The 22,517-nt window shown below is 48.5% G+C and overlaps 1 protein-coding gene across 4 annotated transcripts in view; it reads right to left on the reverse strand.

Annotated features, from left to right (window-relative positions):
* LOC101945758 (myosin-M heavy chain-like) overlaps positions 1 to 22,517 on the reverse strand; it is a 91,367-nt gene that overhangs the window by 15,442 nt on the left and 53,408 nt on the right. For 2 of the 4 annotated variants that reach the window (XM_008167800.4, XM_008167803.4), the window contains exons 2-3: positions 11,190 to 11,345; positions 4,192 to 5,998 (exon numbers count right to left, since the gene is read on the reverse strand). In XM_008167800.4, coding sequence (XP_008166022.2) covers positions 4,192 to 5,813 — 1,622 coding nt within the window. In that variant the 5' untranslated portion in view covers positions 5,814 to 5,998; positions 11,190 to 11,345. Of the gene's footprint in view, positions 1 to 4,191; positions 5,999 to 11,189; positions 11,346 to 17,905; positions 18,135 to 22,517 lie in introns of those variants that run through there. The other 2 variants (XM_008167801.4, XM_024104798.3) reach the window with 2 other exon arrangements.

Below are 22,517 nucleotides of genomic sequence, written 5' to 3' on the forward strand. Positions count from 1 at the left end.
CTCATGCCATTCCCTCTCTCTCTGCTGGGATTCCTCCTTGGCTGAGATTTTGGCCCCTTGGCTCTAACCTGTGCAGGGCGAGCCAGCTTTGCACACGCTGCAGCAGGATCAGGGGAGTGCAAAGGGGAAGGTATTTTTGCTCTCTCTCACATGCCTGTACAGCCCTCGTTGCTGTGCAGTGGCATCCCAGGGCCTGGCCTCTTGCCTCTTTACATTTGACCTCTGTGATGTTTCCATGGCATAGACATCCTTAATTTTTTTTCATCTTAAAAGCAATTATTGTTTGAAATAAGGCTGTGGCTGGGAAGCTGATGGATAATGTAATTGACACCATAAGTGGTGCAGACTGGCTCCGCTGTTTGTCTTCAAATCCGCTAAAAGGACCCACAGTATCTTGTCTTTGTCTAAATCATGTTCCTTTGTGAGCTCCATACCAGGACAGCTCTTGTAGGCTTCGGGATCAGTCTGCCCTGGTGGGATGTGGTCACCTGATCCTGCTCTTAATTCATGCCGCCTCTTTAAAAATGCCCCCCTGGAATCTCAACTCCATGCAGTGCTCTGCACTTCTTGCTCTAATTTGCTGTGCAGTGTCACTGTGGACTGTTACAGGACCGCCCTGTTCACACCAGAGGTGATTGCATTTCAGTGGTGGGGGAAGTGATTCCCTCTGTAAAGAGAGGAAGTTTGTAAACTGCCGTGGGCTCCTTAGGGGTGAAGATCAGTGTCTATGTGTGTTCATTTTAATACTAATACAGGTGAATATTATTTTGAGGGTTTTGCCCCTGCCCATCTCTAGCCAATGCTTCTGAGGTGATCTTTCTCCCCATTCGCCCCACCTGCCACCACTTCCACTGGGCCCTCCCTTCCTCTCTCACCAGGTCTTCCCCACAGAATCTAAAAATCTGGCTTCCTCGCACACTTGCCTCATTCAGACTCTACCCTAACCATGGCCAGAGACCATGGAGTCTGCCACAACATCTCCTCGATAGTGGAACTCTTCCCTCCACCAACTCCACTGACCTTCCTGCTCCCTTTCACTGAATGTGCTTTCAGTTATTCCAGAGTTCCCTCCATCGTTCTAGCTCTCACCCGGGTCCCGAGCGATGTTCGTTTCCTCTTCTGAAGACCCTCTTGCCAGGACACCAAGCTCTCTGCCAGCCCCTTAACTTAGGGTAACAGGTATAAATCAGTTCTGTCATGCTCGGCACATAGACAAAGCACAATGCCTAGTATATTTTCTCTTCTTCAGGCCTCAGGACTTCATTCCCTTTTGCTTTTCTTCTGGGTTATTCATCTTCCCGCTCAGCTTTCTCCATTAGATCTTCCCATTTATACTAACCCCATCCAACTTTCCTTCCTCTAGCCATACACTAGCTGTATTCCCTCAGTACTGTTCCTGCCAGGTGTTCACTGTATTCTCTAAGATAGCCTATGCTCTCTGTTAGTCATGGCCTGCCGGTGAACTGTAGGCAAGACTGTGCAGTTTGTGGTGGATCCAGTATGTGCCACACTGGACAACATGTTCTGAGCCCTTTCCCCAGCACCACCCACTTTCTACCATATTACCAAGCTTAGGACCCGGCTGCCTCTGTTCTGGACTCCAGTACAACACTTCCTAGCTGAGCTGTTGTGAGTCTTGGAGCCCGGAGTTCTCCCCATCCTGGCCTTGGGTGGTTTGGGATTTGAAGTTCCCACACTCCATTGCAGGCCAGAGCACAAGAGAATTCAGCTGGGAAGAAATATACTAGGGCCCAACGAAGCTGCCTGTCTCTTAGTCATAGGGTTTTATCCTGTCATCCATCACCCTAGTGTCTGAGCATCTTTCACATCAAATTGATAGCAGTAGTGGACTTAATGGCGTCTCTGGCACTCCTCCACCTGCAGGGTAAAATCTCTTGGGCTATTTATTGTGTGAGGTGTTTTGGTGGGTTGATTTTTGTTACGCATTGCTTCTCCTTCACGCCAAGTTTTCAGGCCGGCAGGGAACTATGCAGGGGAGTGAGCAGTTCCATGTGAGTGTGCTGTTTTCCTCTGAACCTGTGGAGCCATCTCTTCTCCCTGAATCTTCTAGAAAGAGATGCTCTAGTCCCACCCCATCTGGCTCTCTACAGCCAGGACTGCATCTGTGCGCAGTGCCTTCCTTCAGTCCTCTGCAAAACCATCATAGCTGTATCCTCCTCAGCAGCTCAGTCCTTTCCATCCTTTTCTTGATCCCGGAGTCTTCTCCATTCACCTTCCCAACACGGGTGTGGTTCGTACGAGCTCCTGTGTGCCATCCATGTCCCTTCCTCTCTTCTTCTAGCTGGATGGGCTTTTCTGCCTGCTTTTCATCTTTTCACACTTCCCCTAATCTTATTGGCCTTGGTTTTCTTTGCCCTTGACAACAGCTCTTTCATCTACCATCCTTATGTCATCCAGAAAACCTTTTCTCTTGGAGTGTCTTTCTCCTTAACCATCTCCCCTAGTAGCACTTGCCCCACAAGCCCTTGCCTGTCCAATCTGTTCCTATTTCATTACACAGATGTCCTCATTTCCTTCTCATCCTCCCAAATTCAAAGCTGAACAGTATGAGAGTCCCCGGTTCCTTACGTGTCCTTGTCCTGGACAGTGATCCCACATCGTTGAGACAGCTCAGAAACTGCAATTTATGTTTAAAAGCCTATGTTGGATTTCTGCTGGTAGACCAGTGTGTCTCTTCCCAACAGGGACTCTTATGTGAGCCAAATTGATTAAATGATTCATGAGGCACTTAAAGGATTCCATCATCCCAAAGTCACAAATCAAATAAAGTAAATAATTGTGGGTTACCAGGGAGGGAATTAATGGTACAAAACAAAATTGCTTGGTAGAACTGTAACTGTGGGCAGTTAACAAAGCCAGGAGATACACAGTTCTCACCAATGTGTTCATCAGCACAACTTTATTAAAGGCCCACTCCTGCTCCCGTTGGAGCCAAGGACAGTCCAAATCCACAGAGGTATTTAAGCTCCTAACTTTGATTTCAATGGATGTTAGGAGCCTAAATGCCATCTGGGCCTCGCTCTCTTCAATGGGAGCAATAGCATGTCCCAAGTGTATCTGTTGTGTCATCGTAGGTGATGAGGAAATAAAAGTGGTGAGCATGGGTAGCAGGTATGCCGCCGCCACCCCGCTGCCAGACACCTGGGCTGTGGGGCCCCCACCTCTTCCCGCCCCGTCTTGCATCAGGTGGGGGAGAGAGGAGGGATGCTGCGAGCGGTGGCAAGGGGGCAGGGCTGGGGGTGGAGCAGGGGTGGGCCCTGGGGTGGAGCGAGGCTGGAGTGTGGGTGGGGCCGCAGGCAGAAGAGGCGGGGCGGGGAGCTAGCCTCCCCCAGGGGAAGCTTCACCCACCGCCCATGGTGGTGAGTTTGGGTATTGTTATAAGCCTGAAACTCCAGCTAGATTCCTACAGAGTCACAAGGCTCTGGAGCGAAGTTTGGGCTGAATTAGTAACAAATCTTAGGCCAATTTGAGTGGAAATCATATGGACTTTGGTGATTTCCACTCAAAGCTGTAAATTGGAGTTAAACAGCACTCCTTGGTTCTAGCCAAAGGGAAATGTTTCTAACACTAGCCAGATTAAGCAACAGCCTTTACCATTCATTACTACTATTACTTGGTAGTATTTGGCTAGGTTGGTTCCCCAGGAGAAATCCCAGTAAAAGAATCCCCGTCACTTTAAAACTCAGGTTTTTTTTTAAATATAAGTTCCTCTTTGTTTTGTTAACACCTTATATTTTTAAAATTCCAATCTACTATTCATTCTTTGTGCTTTCTGGGCTTCATTCAGCCAGCTTGAAGGATCAAAATAGACAAGTCCAGTTTCTAGTCAATTTCCTCTCCAGGTTCTCAGGTACTAACAGGATGGTGCAATGTTTGGGTTGCAAACGCTAAAGGGGAATGTGTGTGTCAAACACCTGCTTCCATTAGAATTAAAAAAATAGTGGAAACATGGGGGTCCGATCCATGACTAGGGTTCCTAGGTGCTGGGATAATACAACTAATAAATAGCCATTTCTATTGGTTAGGTTTTGTAACTCTGAGCTCCTAAGCTGAAAGGCTCTGTATAACTGTAGAGTACCGATGCCAATGGGAGTTACACGTACATATTGGGAGGAAGACGTAGACCCCTCAAACCAGGGCTGCTTTCAGTGTCCCAATAGAGTATGTTACCTTTTCTTAATAAGATCCAGTGCTGAGCCTATGAATTCATCCTTCATTTTTTGTAGCTTAGCTCCATAGCTGGAAAGGTCTGTGGCTTCTAACAGCAGCGATGGACAGCAAGAAGAATGGTCTTCAGAAGCCAGTGCCTGCCCAGCAAAGTGAAGGACTCCACTCAGTTGTCTTGAGTCTAATCCCTGCTGCTCATCACTGCAGACCTCCTCCCCCTCCCCGTGGATTGCTATTGCCTGCAAAGGCGATCTTGGAATCGGGCTAGAGCAAATAGGGACCGGGGACCTATCTGCACTTGACAGCTGGTAGATACTGTCTTTCAGCAGGCACTGGTTAGCCCCAGCTGTGCTGACCAAACTGAAGCTGCCCCACGCAGCTGGAATGTCTCGATAATGGCCAGAGCCAGCAGCGATATGGTTTTCATGAAACACATCATCGTAGTCGTCCGCTGTTGCTGTGGAATCGCTGGGGAGTTTCGCCTCCAGGGCTTCTCGTGGCACAGCTGAGCAGATGTTCTTATTGCTTTCCCTTTCCAGAGTCTGGCTTGCCAGAGACCCCTCACTCAGGCACTTTGTTGGCCCATTGGTACCTGCAGATAAACGCATCTCCTTGCTTCTCATTCGCTTGAACTCCTCAAAGGTAGGGATGTAGAGCCTCCCCTTACAGCGTTCTTTTCTGCTCAGCTCTGCCGGCCCTTTGGCATCAGTCTCCCCATCACAACCCTTCAGGGATCCAGTGGTTCTGGATTTGACGATCTCTTGGCTTTCCCTGGCATGATGGAGAGTCAGGCTGGGAGAGCTGTTCTGTCTTCTCAGCTGCAACCTCCTCCGAGCTTCCTGCTTGATGTCTTCCGGACTGGTTATCCTGCACGCAAAACATGGCCTCTGTCTCCCCGGCGTTGCTACGGGGCCATGACTGAGGGGAGTGTGTTCCACAAACACCGCACAGCAGTGTACAGCGCACCCGTTTTTGTACTGCTGGCACGTCCGGCATTCTGAGAACTCCCTCGCCACCCGGTCAGTCAAAGGCGCTTGGGGACGCACGGGCTTGCAGGGTTCCGCCACCGCCTTGGCGCTGTGAATCCTCAGCTTCTCCTTCAGTTCTTTTTTGGCATCCCCGTGTAGGGCTCTCTCCTCCGTGGAAGGGAAAAGCCACTGAGGCACTTTGGCAAAAGGAGGAAGGGGAACGTTTCGCGCAGATGGTGACGTTTGCTTGGGGTGGAGGGCCAGGTGCCCGCAAGCGTCTGCAGTGCTCTGTGCTGGGGCTCTCTCTGCAGAGCCTTCGGACCAGTAACTGGCACCTTTATAGTGGAAAAGGAGCTCATTGTCCATGCTCCGGCAGTGAGAATACAGACTGGAGTCTGCAACTGTCGCCCAGTGTAGATTCTCCACGCTCCGATACAGCCGGGTTTCTGCAGCACTGGCGAAGGTTGTCTTGTCTATGCGACATGAGTCTACAGGGCTGAAGTCCCCAGCAAGAATCTGAGTGTCTAAGTTCTTTAGTGGATGCATGCTGCTAATTGAAAAATCCTTTAGGCCATGTTGTGCATACAGCTGATTATTCTGGCAGCTCAAAATCACCCGGCAGTGTTGCTGTCTCTCATCAACACTGATGTATGTCATAGCAAATGTACATGGATGGTTTAACACATTGGCCTTTACAGGGAGATGAGGGGGGAGCTGGCAGATCACTTTGATGATAGTCAAAGTCCAGACCACAGACAGCAGAAGCCTGCTGCTGGGTACTCACATTAGAGAGCTCTCACATTGGTAGAATCGCCATTGTATGCCCAGGCACAGAGGGAAACCTGTTAACATAAGGAGAGACGAGTTACTGAAGTGGCTCAGTGCTGATACTGACAGTGCAATAGCAGCTATACCTCCAGGGCATCCAGAGGTCACAAACCCCAGAAGGGAGACAGCTGTGTCCCTGGGAGGTGGACTGAATAGTCTAATTGGTCTATGCCATCTCTAGCTAGTCCACTGACTGCTGCAACTAGAGCGTTTGGGAGAGGTTTATTTCACCTTCCTGCTGAATCCAATGGCGGGTGCTCGCAATAGTGTTGCTTAGATATCATGGCAACAGACACCTTAGAAATACCTGCTGTTACTGTAGATCATAGATAGGGTTCTGTTTTTTGGAGTTCAATAATTGCATTATTATTAATTTCATTGCCCCGGAAAACGGCAAATATAGTGCCCATCTATAAAAAGGGCAATAAGGACAACCCAGGAAATTACAGACAAGTCAGCTTAACTTCTGTACCCAGAAAGATAATGGAGCAAATAATAAAGCAATCAATTTTCAAACATCTAGAAGATAATAAGGTGATAAGTGACAGTCAGCATGGATTTGTCAAAAACAAATGGTATCAAACCAACCTGATAGCTTTCTTTGACAGGGTAACAAGCCTTGTGGATGGGGGGAAGCGGTAGACGTGGTATATCTTGACTTTTTAGTAAAGCTTTTGATACTGTCACGCATTACCTTCTCATAAACAAACTAGGGAATCATAGAATATCAGGGTTGGAAGGGACCTCAGGAGGCCATCTAGTCCAACCCCCTGCTCAGAGCAGGACTAATCCCCAGACAGATTTTTGCCCCAGATCCCTAAATGGCCCCCTCAAGGATTGAACTCACAACCCTGGGTTTAGCAGGCCAATGCTCAAACCACTGAGCTAGCTCTCCCCCCGAAATGCAACCTAGATGGAGCTACTATAAGGTGGCTGCAAAACTGGTTGGAAAACCATTCCCAGAGAGTAGTTATCAGTGGTTCAGTCAGGCTGGAAGGGCATAACGAGTGGGGTCCCACAGGGATCAGTTCTGGGTCCGGTTCTGTTCAATATCTTCATACATGATTTAGATAATGGTATAGAGAGTACACTTATAAAGTTTGAGGACAATACCAAGCTGGGAGGGGTTGCAAGTGCTTTGGAGGATAGGATTAAAATTCAAAATGATCTGGACAAACTGGAGAAATGGTCTGAAGTAAATAGGATGAAATTCAATAAGGACAAATACAAAGTACTCCATTTAGGATGGAACAATGAGTTGCACACATACAAAATGGGAAATGACTGCCTAGGAAGGAGTACTACAGAAAGGGATCTGGGGGTCATAGTGGACCACAAGCTAAATATGAGTCAACAGTGTAACACTGTTGCACAAAAAGCAAACATCATTCTCGGATGAATTAGCAGGAGTGTTGTAAGCAAGACACGAGAAGTAATTCTTCCGCTCTACTCTGCTCTGATTAAGCCTCAACTGGACTATTGTGTCCAGTTCTGGGTGCCACATTTCAGGAAGGATGTAGACAAATTGAAGAGAGTCCAGAGAAGAGCAACAAAAATGATTAAAGGTCTAGAAAACATGAGGGAAGATTGAAAAAATTGGGTTTGTTTAGTCTCGAAAAGAGAAGACTGAGAGGGGACATAACAGTTTTCAAGTATGTAAAAGGTTGTTGCAAGGAGAGAAAGAAAAATTGTTTTTCTTAACCTCTGAGGATAGGATAAGAAGTAATGGGCTTAAATTGCAGCAAGGGAGGTTTAGGTTGGACATTAGGAAAAACTCCCCAACTGTCCAGGTGGTTAAGCTCTGGAATAAATTGCCTAGGGAAGTTGTGGAATCTCCATCATTGGAGATTTTTATGAGCAGGTTAGACAAACACCTGTCAGGAATGGTCTAGATAATATTTAGTCCTGCCATGAGTGCAGGGGACTGGACTAGAGGACCTGTCGAGGTCCCTCCAGTTCAATGATTCTATGATTATGGGGGGGTTATTTTTAGCAATTTGTGAATTCTATGTAGATGTTCAAAAATCGGTGATTGCGGTGTGTGTGTGTGCTTTCTCTTTGTATATACTGTAACAAGTAATCTCTTTGTAATGTTCCCTAGTGCACGTTAACATACTACATTAAAGCTCCCTAGGGAACCTTTAGCACGCACCAGCAGGGTCTGCATGGACCAATTAACGAGCAACATGCTAGTGTGCTTTAGAATCACACACCCATAACCACATTACTGCTCTGTGTAGATGACATTTCCAATGTTTTCCAGTGTTTATTGGAAGAAGACTGATTTCAACTTCTGTCGCAGGCTGTTTTATCAGTGTTTATGGGTTAAAACAACAAATCAGAAGCCCTAATCATAGATGAGTTTGGTGTTTTACAACATAGAAATTCCCTGTCCCAAATGGTTTATTGGCCAGAACAAGTGGAGGCAATGCCCACAGCGGGAGGTACTGGCTAAGGGAATGGCCAATATGATTCTCCAGTCTCTTAGAAGGTCCATGCACAGGTATAGAGGGGAACGAAGAAGGTTGTTTGGTTTCATTTTTTGTACCTGAGAGAGACGTATAAATGAGGCAGCTCATGCTAGTGTGGTTCCTTAAGGCTCTGATTGACCCACTGTGGGGATGGGTGTGTCCTAGTGATCAGAAATCAAACTCTACGGGTCAGATCCTCCAAGGGATTCAGGCGCCTAACTCCCATTGAGGATCTGGGCCTACCTGTCTGGGTTCTATGACCTGCCTCATGGTAGCATCTGAGCACCTCACAGTCATTCCTGGATTTATCCTTTCAGCCCCCCTGAGGCAGGGCAGTGCTGTTATCCCTGTTGTACATATGGGAGCTGAGGCATAGAGAGGACCATATTTTTAAAGGTATTCAGGCATTACGCCGCCCAGCATTGCAAGGCCTATGTGATTTAGACAGCTAAGTCCCATTTTCAAAAGTGACTTAGGAGCCTAAGCCTCAGTGAGAGGGATTCAGCCATCCAGTCCGCCTAGCCCCTGCAACGTGGTGCAGAGCTACACCTAAACACCTTGAGAAACCTGGGCCCCAGTGACTTGCCCGTGGTCACACAGGTGCCAGTGGCAGCTCAGCGCTTCGCCCACGTGCCCGCCCTCCCTCTCTCTGCACCATACTGCCTTGAGCCAGACTGTAGCAACCTCCACGGCCAGGGGAGGCAGGAGCCAGGAAAGTGTGCAAGGAACCTCCCAGTGTGTCTGGTTAATGCTCCTCGCAGGGACCACAGGTTTGAGGGAGCAGAGCCAAGAGGAGAGGAAGCGTTAGCCCTGGGGTGGGGGTCTGCCTCCTCTTCCCATCCCTTTAGGACGGCTATGGGCTGCCATGAGCTCCTCTGTCAAAGCAGCCCCCTCCCCCGGGGAGCTGCAGGTGTAAAGCAGGAATCAATGTTCTGTGCAGATATCTGCCTGGAGACTGGGGGAGCCCTAAGGGGCTGCTCCCCTGCCCCATCCCACTCCCTTCTCCCCATGGTGTGAGGGAGGAGGCGCTCCAAGGGAGCAGGCAGTGGAGGCGCTCTTCCCATGCTCCCTTCCAGCTCGTTACAGGCGGGCTGGCCCTATAAGGGGGTTAGGCCTCAGCCTCACTGGCACCAGGTTTAGCTGCCTCCCTGGTACAGGGAATGTACAGATCCTTTTTGCAGAAAAGGACCTAGGGGTTACGGTGGACGAGAAGCTGGATATGAGTCGACAGTGTGCCCTTGTTGCCAAGAAGGCTAACAGCATTTTGGGCTGTATAAGTAGGAGCATTGCCAGCAGATCGAGGGACATGATCATTCCCCTCTATTCGGCATTGGTGAGGCCTCATCTGGAGTACTGTGTCCAGTTTTGGGCCCCACACTACAAGAAGGATGTGGAAAAATTGGAAAGAGTCCAGCAGAGGGCAACAAAAATGATTAGGGGGCTGGAGCACATGACTTATGAGGAGAGGCTGAGGGAACTGGGATTGTTTAGTCTGCAGAAGAGAAGAATGAGGGGGGATTTGATAGCAGCCTTCAACTACCTGAAAGGCGGTTCCAAAGAGGATGGATCTAGACTGTTCTCAGTGGTAGCAGATGATAGAACAAGGAGTAATGGTCTCAAGTTGCAGTGGGGGAGGTTTAGGTTGGATATTAGGAGAAACTTTTTCACTAGGAGGGTGGTGAAGCACTGGAATGGGTTACCTAGGAAGGTGGTGGAATCTCCTTCCTTAGAGGTTTTTAAGGTCAGGCTTGACAAAGCCCTTGCTGGGATGATTTAGTTGGGGATTAGGTCCTGCTTTGAGCAGGGAGTTGGACTAGATGACCTCCTGAGGTCCCTTCCAACCCTGATATTCTATGATTCTATGATCCTCAAAGGTATTTCGGCACTTAACCTCTATTGAAGTCACAGAGTGACTGGGAGTTAGGCACCGAAATACCTTTGAGGATCTGGGACAATGAGTATAGGGGTCCCATGGCAAGAGGGAGGAACTAGACCTGTTAGGAATTATGGGGCCTGCTCAGTACGGGGAGAGACTCCAAGAGAGTGGGGGAGGGGTTCCATTAAAGAGCAGCAGGACAGCCAGGGAAGAGCCAGGCTGAGCGCATAGGGAGTGTCCTAGGAAGGAAAGACAGGGCAGTTTAAGGTACAGAGCAGTCAGTTCAATTGATTAAGGTCCCAGGGCTGTAGTAGAGAGTGGGCCTGGGTTCCCTCTATGCTGCCACTCGTGAAGTGACACAGCCATCCCAGCCACCAAGGGTGCGTGAAGGGATTGATTGGCACCTAGCAGGGCTAAGTCACCTCAGTGACTCCATCATGCTGGGAGCCATTGGTGGTTTTCCAGCTGAGAGAGAAACCGAGGCAGTGAACTGTTGTGAAACCAGACTGGAGAAGTCTCTGCTACACCCCCACTGAAGTGGGCGGGAGCAGTAGGGCTGCTGTCAGTTGGTTTCTAAAATCTGTGGGCTGATTCTCCTGTCACTTATCCTGGTACAAGCTAGTGCAGCTCCACTGACCTGAATGGAATTATTCCTATCAGATATCCCGGTAAGTGAGGGCAGAATTGGGACCTGTTATTCAGGTGGGTTATGACCTGATCATTACTGGATGTAGAATATCATTGCAGCCACCCTGTTTACTAAGTGTATTAATGTGCAATACAATGCTGAATGCTAACCACTACATAAACCGTTCACAATGTGTCTCTGCTTCCCCAGTAACCAGCATGTCCACTCACCCCATCCTCCCCCTGTCTCCTCATCTCAGTGCTGTAATTCCTTGTTTTCTTCAGGTGTCCCTCCTCCACGTTTCTCTCTTGGGAAGCCCGCAGGTAATAACAGAGAAATAGGATGATCAGAGTGTTCTGTGATCAACGGTTATATAGTCATTTGTTCTGCCAGGAAAGAGAGAGAAAAACACAACATAAGTGCCATGTAGGGAACAGGCCTCCTCATCTTGAAATAGCAGAGATAAAGGACTCACAAGGTATTGTGAGAAAGTACTGTTATGCTGGAAGATGTTAATGGCTCCAGGCAATGGATTCTTGCCCTACAGACAATCATAGACATGCTTAAAGCCCGTGGGTATGCTAACTGCCCTTCTTTCTGGCTCAATGGAAGGAGCAATTATACTCCTTTATGTAGTGATAACTAGAAACAACAGAAGCCAAGGCCCAGGACAGTGGTTTGCATGGCACTGCTGATCAGGGGCAAGGGGATTGTTTGGCAAACTGAGTGTGTGGGAGAAAGCCAGCAGACAGGGAGAGATGGAGTTGTGAGCATGGCCCGGAGATGGAGCAGAAACAGAGCTCCCTGGGGCACAGAACTGACTGGAGGGATAGATGTGGATATTGTGAATAAGGAAACGGCCTGCTGGTGTTTGTTTCTGTTGTGTTCGGGAGAACAGGACTTTGTCCTTTCTCTGTAAATAAGCAGGATTGCTCCAAAGAATATACCTTTGTGTCTTTCAGTGTGCCCTCAGAAGCTGTCTGTGTGCTTAATATTATCAATAATGTTTATTGTAGAGATTTTTTGTAGAAGATTGTGTTTTTGGAGACGTTCCCTCATAAGGGACTGTGGGAATTTGGAGAGGCGCCCTAGAGGCGGGGGTTGGGAAGACCACATTGCTGTGTGCTTATTCTTTTCTTATTCACTGTTTTTTTAATTTCATGAACACCAAGATTGTTATATTTATTACTGTAGTGCCTAAGGTCCACCTAAGATCGAGGCCCCATTGTGCCAGGCACTGTGCAAACACACAGAATAGTAGACAGTCCCTGCACGGAAGAGCTACTTACAACCTAAATAGACCAAGGGAGTCGATGCCAGAGTTGGGAACTCAACCCAGATCTCCTGAGTCCCAGTCCAGTGTCATAACTACGTCCTCTCCAACAAGCATATTGCAGGTGCTTCCCTAAGTGAGCCCATTTGTCAATGCATCCTGTTCTCTCCCTGTTTAATCAAGCACTGACTTGCCATTTCTTTGATTTCCCCTTTTGTCAAATTCTCTGTTACACAGGAAAGTATTTAAAGGGGAATGGAAACGTTTCTTTGATTACTCTGCTTTCGCTTCTCTTAGCATGTGGCTGATAGCCTGAGACAAAAGATTCCTTACTGGTGCCTCCCAGCTCTTTCTGATTCTTCTCGCCAGAGCTGGGAGTTGGACTCAGGAGTCTTCTGCTCACAAACGCTGCATTGGCACAGCTGCACTGATACAGCCTTGCCGCTGTAGCGCTTTGATGAAGACACTCTAAGCCGACCAGGAGAGAGCTCTCCCATTGGCTTCGTTACTCCACCTCCCTGAGAGGCGGTAGCTACGTTGGCAGGGGAAGCTCACTGTCTACACGGGGGAGGGGAGGGGGATTACGATCGGTATAACTGCGCCGCTCAAGGGTGTGGGTTTTTCACACCCCCCCCCTCCCGAGCGACGTAGTTATACAGAAGTAAGTGTGGAGTGTAGACAGGGCCGGCTCCAGGCACCAGCCCAGCAAGCAGGTGCTTGGGCCAGCCAAGGGGAAGGGGCGGCATGTCGGGCTGTTCCACGGCAATTCGGCAGCGGGTCCCTCTCGGAGGGAAGCACCTGCCGCCAAATTCCCGCCGAAGAAGAAAGCGGCGCGGTGGGGTTGCCGCGGGGGTGCTGCCAATCGCAATTGCGATTGCGGCTTTTTTTTCTTTCTTTCTTTCTTTTTTTTTTTTTCCGCTGCTTGGGGCGGCAAAAATCCTGGAGCCGGTCCTGAGTGTAGACCTGGCCTCAGTCCTTGTGCTCAGTGGCTTGATCACAGAAGCACAACCTTTAACTGCGTGACTTGTGCACTTCCAGAGTGTACCATATGCCTCTCTGCGGCACCCCCACCCTAGCTCTTTGCTTTAGGCTGCCTGCAGTTCTGTAATGCTTCACCCCAGCGATGACAGAGTTTAGCGCTTCCATCTGAACTGGATCAGTCAGGGTGACTGCGGGAGCCTCAGAGTGACACTAAGTACATCTTTGCTCTTTGATCATGTTGTCTGCACAACGTTCACTAGTTTCCGGCCTCAGGGATTAAAAAGCTCCTGGTCATTAATAGCCTCAGGCCCATACGTGAGTAATAGGACCCGGCCATCAGACTAAAGGCATATTCTGATGCCGTGGCTCATTTTATGCATCATCCAAGTCAGTTTATCAACTTTTATTTCAATGAAATTCTGTTATGTGTCACCTCGGAGACCCACTGTTAACCTTCATTTTCCTGCAAAATCCTCCCGAAGCATATGATGTATTTCTAGAGGATTAAGGCTTGAAGGATGAATTATTTCTTCCCAAACACATAAGAGCCATCCTGCCTAGTTGACCCTCCCAGAGGAGCATTAGAGAAAATGGCAAGAAGATAAAACAACAAGCACAGGAATAAACATTTGGACACTGGTGAAAAACATCATGGGTAGCCTCAGTAATGTAGTAATGCAGGCCCAAGAGCTCCTGGGATGTGGAGACTGGGAGGAAGTACGCATTATGAGGTGTCAATAAAAGATGCAACAAATCATGACAAAGAAGAGCAGGGGGGTTAGCTCCACTCCAGTGGGGAAGAGAATCAGTGGTGTTGGCTCCTCAAGAGATTTGATTAATAGACCTGTCATGGGGGGAAGCTTGTTCCATGAGCCTGTGGAGAGCTGCTTTTGAATGTCCTTGGATGACAGACCTCTCTGCTATTCTGAACGGAGAGATCCTACTTCAGTGGCCCTTGCCCCTGCGGTGCAGAAGGAGGAAGGAACATCTCTTCCAGAGCACATCTTCTGCTCTCCATTTGGGATTGATACATCTCCATTAGCCAAGAAGAAAATAACTCGTGACTCATGCCATAAAGCCAAACTGACCTGTGGTGGAAAGTTCTGGCAGCAGGGAAGAGCTGGAGCACAAACTGCAAGGAGCCATCTTCCCCTAGCCCCGGAGGAAGGATGAAATGAGCTAATGGGTCTTTCCTGTCTCAAATTTCTATCACTGAGAAGCTCTGCAGAAAATTGAGTGTCTTGTGGCATCACCAGGCGCATCCTGCAGATGCTCCCCAATCCCTTCTAGAGATCTAACCAGCTAGCATAAAAGGGAAAGCACATTTTTAAAAAAAAACCTGCACATTGGATTTTAGCAAGCTGCTATGTCACAGTGAGTTCCGTGGCAACTGAGACAACACATACCTTTATCGACAGCACTATCTGTCGTTCCACTGTCAACATGGATTGCTCTTGTGCATCTGAAATCTTCTTCTGTCAAGTATGTTTTGGTTGCTTAGTTAATAACCAGAGATATCAGGGAGGAAATGTCATGCATCTCTATTTTTCATGTTAAAGGTAAACAAAAAATAGAGATGCCTTGACTGTATTTGCTTAGCCAGAGCCGAGCTGTGAGAGCTAGTTTGATACCGGAGTAGGGATAGGTAGCTGCGGATATATTTCTTGTACTTATTGTCAGATTTCTGGTGGATTTTCCTCCTAAGATAACTGAAAGAGCAGTAGGGCCTCACTGGTGTTTTTTTAATTATGGAAGATGAGGGTTAGCTGCTGCAGCTAATCCAGCACTGTTCTATGGGTTTCTTTTTGTTCTTAGAGGAAATTGATGAGGTGAAAGTTTCTGAGTTTATACTGTCAACACTGTCGCTGGTGCCTGCTCTGTGTCACTTTGTACTTTCAAAGGTTTCCATTAGTTTTTGAAAATGTGTATGTACTCTTCATCAAAAAAGATCTGCATGAAACAAACACACAGAGCAATCTAATTCTGAAATGCAAACAGGCAACAGAAGCCTCGTATATTAACAAGCTTCAAAATCAGCACAACTAAAGCAACCAATTTTTAAAAGGTAGATTTATTTTATGAGAGAGACAAGGTGGAGGAAGTAATATCTTTTATTGGACCAACTTCTGTTGGTGAAAGAGACAAGCTTTCAAGATCCACAGTGCTCTTCTTCAGGTCTGGGAAAGATAATCAGTGTCACAGCTGAATACAAAGTGGAACCGATTGTTAAATATATGGAAGTAACACATGTTGCAAGAAACCATTCAAAATGATGTGGGCAATTAATACCTCTGCAGTCATAGGACAAAGGAGAGTTAGCGAGTTACAGATTCAGGTAATGAAGCTCTATTGAGTCCATGATTTTTGGTGTCTAGCAGAGTTATCAATTTAAGCTCCCAGGCTCATCGTTTGAAGGTGTCACATGGGTTTCCTTTGAGGACGAGGACTGAGAGGTCAGATATGGAGTGGCCATTTTATGAAATGGATTCACCCATGGGTGATGTGGTGTTTTTGTCTTTTATCATTTTCCTGTGTGAGTCCATTTGAGAGCTTAGGGATTATCTGGTTTCACCCACGTAGTTGTTATTGGGGCATTTAGTGCACTGGGTGAGGTACACCACATGTTAATACAGGTATGTATGGGACCCATGGCTCTTGAAAGGTTGTTGTGGGGGGTATTGATCATGGTAGCAGTGGAGATATGTCTGCAGGTTTTGCATCTGTTGTTCTGGCAGGATCTGGTGCCGCTTTGAGTTGGTGTGTCCTAGCCTATGGGGAGCTTGCTTCTGCTGATGAGCTTGGAGAGGTTGGGGGTTGTCTGAAGGCCATAAGAGGGGGTTTGGGAAAGATTACTTTCAGGATGGGGTCCTGTCATGACCGGGATGAGGGCAGTCAGACCTAGAGGTCGGAACAGGAGTTGGGAGTCAGGCCAAGTCAGATACTGCAAGCTCAGAGTCCAAGGCAGGCCAGAGGGCGAACCGAGAGTCAGGCGTTAGGAGGCAGGCAGGGTCAGGTTACCAGGAGACCGGGATCGGGTACCAGGTTACAGACAGCGATCGAATAGCGACATTGAGGACAAACCAGAATTGGAAGCCAGAGTCTAGGGTCTATTGCAAGCAGGGTCTGGAGCAGAGACGGGGAAAGCAGTCTGTGCTGTTACTCAGACAGCTCCCCTATATGGCTGCCTGAGCAGGGCCGACTCTAGCGTTTTTGCCGCCCCAAGCAGCAAAAAGCAACAAAAAAAACCTCGCGATCGGCGGCAATTCGACGGCAGGTCCTTCACTCCGAGAGGGAGTGACGGCCCCTCCGCCGAATTGCTGCTAAACGGCCGGACGTGCCACCCTCTTCTTCATTGGCCGCCCCGGGCACCTGCTTGCTACGCTGGTGCCTGGAGCCGGCCCTGTTCCTGAGGTAAGTGCTGGTATAGACCAATCACGGGCAGTAAGGGGCTGCCACTTGGGTCCTGCTGGGCAGTACTTCCTGCCGAGCTCAGCTTCATAGGCTCCTCCCATAGGTGCTTAGCCTACACCTCCTGTGGTGATACAGAGGTGTCAGCAGCCCAGAACCCCAGCCCTGTAGGTTCTAACAGATGCCCGTCAAGTATGGCTTGTAATTGTTTCATAGCTGGTAGGGGTTGTAGTGTGGGGTGGTAGGTGACAGCTAGTGGTGTGCAGTCAGTGGGTTCCGGTTCTCTTGGGATATGTGAATGGCCCAATTCCATGAGGTGATCTACTTCTCTGGTGGAGTGTCCTTGTTTAGTGAAGGTGGTTTAGAGTGTGTTAAGATGTGTATCCCGGACTTGTTTGTATTTTATAAAAGCTTCATTGACTTTCAGGCTTTGTGGGTAACAGACAGTAATTGTGAATTTATTGTTTCTACTGTACTTTATTGCTGTGGTTATTTATTATCACAGCAGAGTGTGGTATTAGGGGCTTTTACAGCCGTACAAGCAGAGCAAGTCCCTGCCACAAATACATTACCATTGATGAGCCTAATCCTGCAACCCTTAACTCATCTGGGTAACGCTTGCACACATGAGCAATCCTTTCACTTCTCCAAACTCCTGCTTCAATGGGACCATTCTCATGAATAAGGATTGCTTATATATGTAGAAAGGTTACTAAATTGATCTCTAAATCAGACAATGCAGAGAAAACCATACCCACCATAGTCCCTGGTCAATATTTTGGTGCACCACCTCTCTACATTAGAGCAGGGGCCTCATCCTCTTAATAGTCTATATGGTGCCATGTATACACACGGCACTAAATAAAATGTCATGCTATATAGAATTATGGATCTTCTTAAATAGCATGCACTTATCAGAGAAAATAACTACAGCAACAGACACAAACAGGCTTTCACACAGCTTGCATTCCAACTTTGTCTCCCTGGTTTACCGTGGGAGACACCCTCTCTGGAACCTTATGCAGCACTAGTGGGTGAATAATATGCTGCAAGTAAACGTCTCCCTACATAAGCCAGTCCAAGCACAAAATCTATTCACCCATCCCTTTTACAGTCTGATGATGTACACTAGAGTAGGAATCGGGGAAAGCATCCAGCCACGTGGATACATGAGAAATGGGGGACGTTTAGAGTTGCTTCAGAACAGCTACTGCTTTTAAAGTTCATTTTCATAGAGGTTGACCAAAGTGAAATTAAGCACTCAAAAGAAATAAAAAATCTTACAACAGCAGTGGAAGGCCCTGATTTCCCATGTGTTCCAATGAGACCTGGGGTCTCTGCATCTTACTGTATGCCATCAGCATGCAGCTCTTGCTAGGCCGCATCCACACAGACCATTCGTCCTAGTGGAGATAGTGAAACGGTGACAGGTATTTCTGAAAATTACCAGGAGACTTTGTACATCAGTGGGCACGTTATTATATATTGTACCAACCACTGCGGTTTCCCCTTAAGCTGTTTATCTGAGATTTGTGCCACGGAGCCGATGGGAAAATGTAGCCTTTGCCAGCAGCAGCAGCAGCTCATCCTCAGCTGCCCCTAGAATTATGTCTGCTTTAAGCTTTGTGCATCTGTGACCAGGAGGGTCCTGTCTGGAGGCACAGGCAACACAGCAAAACTTCCAGCTGAGCTTCCCTCGCTCTTTTCATTTGCTGGTGCTCCCATCCACTGGCTCTCGCACCTCCTCTCCAGAGACCCTTCTGCCTCTCCTTGCATGCATTCCCCTTTGATGCTGATGTCCCCAAGCTAGTTAACTCACTTTGACAGCATCCAGGAGCTCAGAGAGACAGTGAACATTAGGTACTAGACTCCACAGAAATGTCCCCAAGTACGCTCCCCAAATCCAGAAACAAGTTGCTTTCCTAGCTACTTCTCCTTGTCTGTCTCTGTTTGTCTCCTTTTCCATCTCTCTCTCCATCCCTTTCCTTTCTTCATTCCTCCCTCTCTCCCCTTCACTATCTTTCCATATAAAGCAACAAAGAGTCCTGTGGCACCTTATAGACTAACAGACGTAGTGGAGCATAAGCTTTCATGGGTGAATACCCACTTCGCATGCATCTGACGAAGTGGGTATTCACCCACAAAAGCTCATGCTCCAATACGTCTGTTAGTCTATAAGGTGCCACAGGACTAGGGTTACCATATTTCAACAAGCAAAAAAGAGGACGGGAGGAGCCCCGCCCTAGCCCCGCCCCTGCCCCTCCCACTTCCCGCCCCCCCAGAACCCCCAACCCTCCCCCCGTTCCTTGTCCCCTGACTGCCCCCTCCTGGGACCCCTGCCCCTAACTGCCCCCCGGGACTCCACTCCCTATCTAAGCCTCCTTGCCTCTTGTCCCCTGACTGCCCCAACCCTTATCCACACCCCCACCCCCAGACAGACCCCTGGGACTCCCACGCCCCATCCAACCACTCCCCACCCCCTGACAGCCCCCCCCAGAACTCCCAACCCATCTAAACCCCTCTGCTCCCTGTCCCCTGACTGCTCCGATCCCTCTCCACACTCCTGCCCCCTGACAGCCCCCCCAGAACTCCCAACCCATCTAAACCCCTCTGCTCCCTGTCCCCTGACTGCTCCGATCCCTCTCCCCACTCCTGCCCCCTGACAGCTCCCCCCCAGAACTCCCAGCCCCCTACCCCCCGCTCCTTGTCCCCTGACTGCCCCCTCCTGGGACCCCTGCTCCTAACTGCCCTCCAGAACCCCACCCCCTACCTAAGACTCCCTGTTCCTTGTCCCCTAACTGCCCCCTCCTAAGACCCCCCCCCAACTGCCCCCCAGGACCCTACCCCCTACCTGTACCCTGACTGCCCAAAACTTTCTCCACTCCCCTCCAAAAGCCCCCCCCCCCCGTTTCTTGACTGCCCCCTCCAGAACCTCCCTGTCCCTTCTCCTGCCCCCCCTTACCCTGCTGCTCAGAACAGGGTGTTGGGCTCTGTGCCAGCCGGACACATGGCTGAGCTCCCCTGCACAACACAAAACCCGGTCCCTGGCCCTGCACAGGGTTGCCGGAGCGGGCTGCAGGAGGAGGAGCTGCCGGCCGGCTCAGAATGCAGGGAGGGGGGGGTGGGAGGAGGAAGCTGCTCCGGAGTCCAGCCCGGGACTTTCCTGCAGCCCTCCCAGCCGCTCGCTCTGCTCTGCCCGGGGAGGGGGAAATCCCGGACATTGTGAGTGCTTTACAAATTCCCCCCGGACGCTATTTTTAGCACACAAAAGGAGGACATGTCCGGGTAAATCCGGACGAATGGTAACCCTACACAGGACTCTTCGTTGCTTTTTACAGATCCAGACTAACACGGCTACCCCTCTGATACTATCTTTCCATATGCAGCTCAATTATCCAGTTGTGGTGTCAGGTGGTAACAGGAACACATTCCAGAGCAGAGCTACAATCCTTCCCCTCCTATTGCCATTGCTTCCTAGAGTCCAAGGCTGGAAAGATACAACCAATGTAGGCCAGAAGCTCCAGAGGGAAGCTCTCTACTGCCTCTACTGGTGAAAAGGAAAAAGTGCTGCCACAGAGGTCTTCCTTTGCATAGACTACCCACCCACAATTCCTCTTGTGACACTTGAGGAGTCACCATAACTAGACATGAACTTGGATTTTGGGGGTAGTTGGCGCCTAAATCAATTTAAAGAGTTTGTTTCTAAGATATCAGAATCCTGCTGAAAGGTCCTAAGCATTCTTGTCTCCTTTCCTGTGGGGACTTTGTTGTGAAAAATGACCCAGAGTTCTGCTTATCTAGCACTTTAATGAGCTACTTCATTAGACTGGGTTAGGTGGTGGTCTCTCCAGGCAGGACCAGGCAAGCAGCTCCCCTGGGACTGGAGACAGACCTGCAAAGAGACACTTGCATGACTAGTACTTGCTGATCGTAACAATGAGTGGGGTGTAGTGGATGTAGGTGGTGTAGCCAAGGGACTGTGGGACATTCTCACCAGTGGGTGGGCAGACAGTTGGATGCACTGTTGCCAAAGTTACAGGAAAGTGTATTTGACTCTTTATATGCATATCTGTTCTGTTGGTGGGTTTTCCCAGGTTCATGACTGTGTTCCCTTTGTCCTTGTTTGTATACAGTCCTGGAGTGCTTGTGAGTGGGGAAGTTCAACCTGTTAAGGGCACCCAGGGAGGGTGTGTTTAGATTATCCAGGTTTCAGGTTATAAAAGCAGCTGACTCCATGACACGCTAGCGGCTAAAATTAAATTTAAGTATCCAACATTCCCATTTTATCAATACCTACAAATTAGACATTACGCCTTACAGGCTGCCAAAAAGAAAGCAACTAATAGACTTCCCGCACAGCAAAGGACCACTTTAAACTATCCATGAGGTCCTGATTACAGCAGCTATGAAGGAAAAACCAACCTTATGGCCAATTGGGATAGAGATGCAGGAAGAGAATGCAAATCCTCTGGATTAGAAGAGCAGTCTCCTCAGATTGTGGTCAACTAGGAAAAGTAACTAACTTGAGTGGTCCAGGGTTTTAAACTAGAGCAAAGAGATGAAACACTGACCATGTGTTGGAAAGGGTGCAATGAGCAAGGCAGTCTCTTCCACATCTGAGGGAGAATACTCACCTTTTGGACTCTGGACATTGATTACACAATACATTTGATTAATAACCACATGTAATGCAGCAGAAACGGACTAATTTTGCTCCTGGGATTTGCCCTTGATGTACAGTGCTTTCAGACTCAATAGTACATTAAGGACACATTTATCTCTGGCTGCCAGATCCGTATAAGATAGGAACTGGAGACAAAAACTCCCTGTGTCTATGTCCATGTAGTACAGAACGGTCTGAAAATATATAGTGATAGTAAAGCAAACACATCAGCTAGGGCTTGTCTACACAGGGAAATTTACTGGCAGAACTGTATCGGTATAATTATAGTGCTAGAGTTGTATTGTATAACTCCCCAAGCAGAATTTCTTATTCAGGAACAGCAGTATAACTATATCGGTATAGTTCTGCTGGTAGATTTCCCCAGGTAAATAAGACCCTACCCACACTGACACCTCCCCCCGACACCCATGCACACCCACAAGGATGAACAAAGGGTGCATCTTTGCTATGAAAAAAGGTGAGTTCTTAACTCATGTTAACTACCATGAAGTAAAATCCTCACGAAGACAAGGCAGTTTGTAGTTTTCACCCGTACTAAAAAATCAAAGTCTCTGGAAACTGAAGTGACAGATTATATATAACAGCAGCTTCTCCGGTCTTGAAGTGGATCTGGGACGGCAGGGACTTTCCAGCTGACACATTAGTGGCCATTTTCAACACAAGCAGCTGGAGAGCATGGGTGAAATCCTGGCCCTCTTGAAGTCAATGCCAAAACTTCTAGTGACTTCCTAGGGGCCAGGATCTCACCCTCCATGTGAAAAGAATTGTCAGAGTGAATCCACAAAAAGAAGTAAATCCATTCTAGAAAGAGAACCTAGTAACCATCCCATGCCTCTGAACTCCCCCCACTGTCAGATGAAGTGTTTGGGCCATTCCTGGAGAATACTGTAGTCCTCCTTTGAAGGGATAATGGGTTGGAAAGTTCCAAGTGCCATCAGAGGCATTCAGAATGTCACACACTGCCCACTTATGGACAAACTCACCCTTCCCCAAGGGATCTGCTGTCCTGATTTTATTTTTGCTGGCTTCCCTTGAATTCCCACAACTCCAGGGGCCCTCAGTCAATATTGTCATGGCAACAAGGAGTCATTTAATGGGCTTTTGCCCACTGAGAGCCAGATCCTGTGAGATGCTCAGTACATCCTGCAAAATGCTGAGCGCCTTCCACTCTGACTGGCTTCAGGGAAAGCGGAGCAGGCTCAGAACCTCAGC

The sequence above is a fragment of the Chrysemys picta genome, chromosome 11, assembly GCF_011386835.1.
Source record: "Chrysemys picta bellii isolate R12L10 chromosome 11, ASM1138683v2, whole genome shotgun sequence".
Taxonomy (NCBI): domain Eukaryota; kingdom Metazoa; phylum Chordata; order Testudines; family Emydidae; genus Chrysemys; species Chrysemys picta.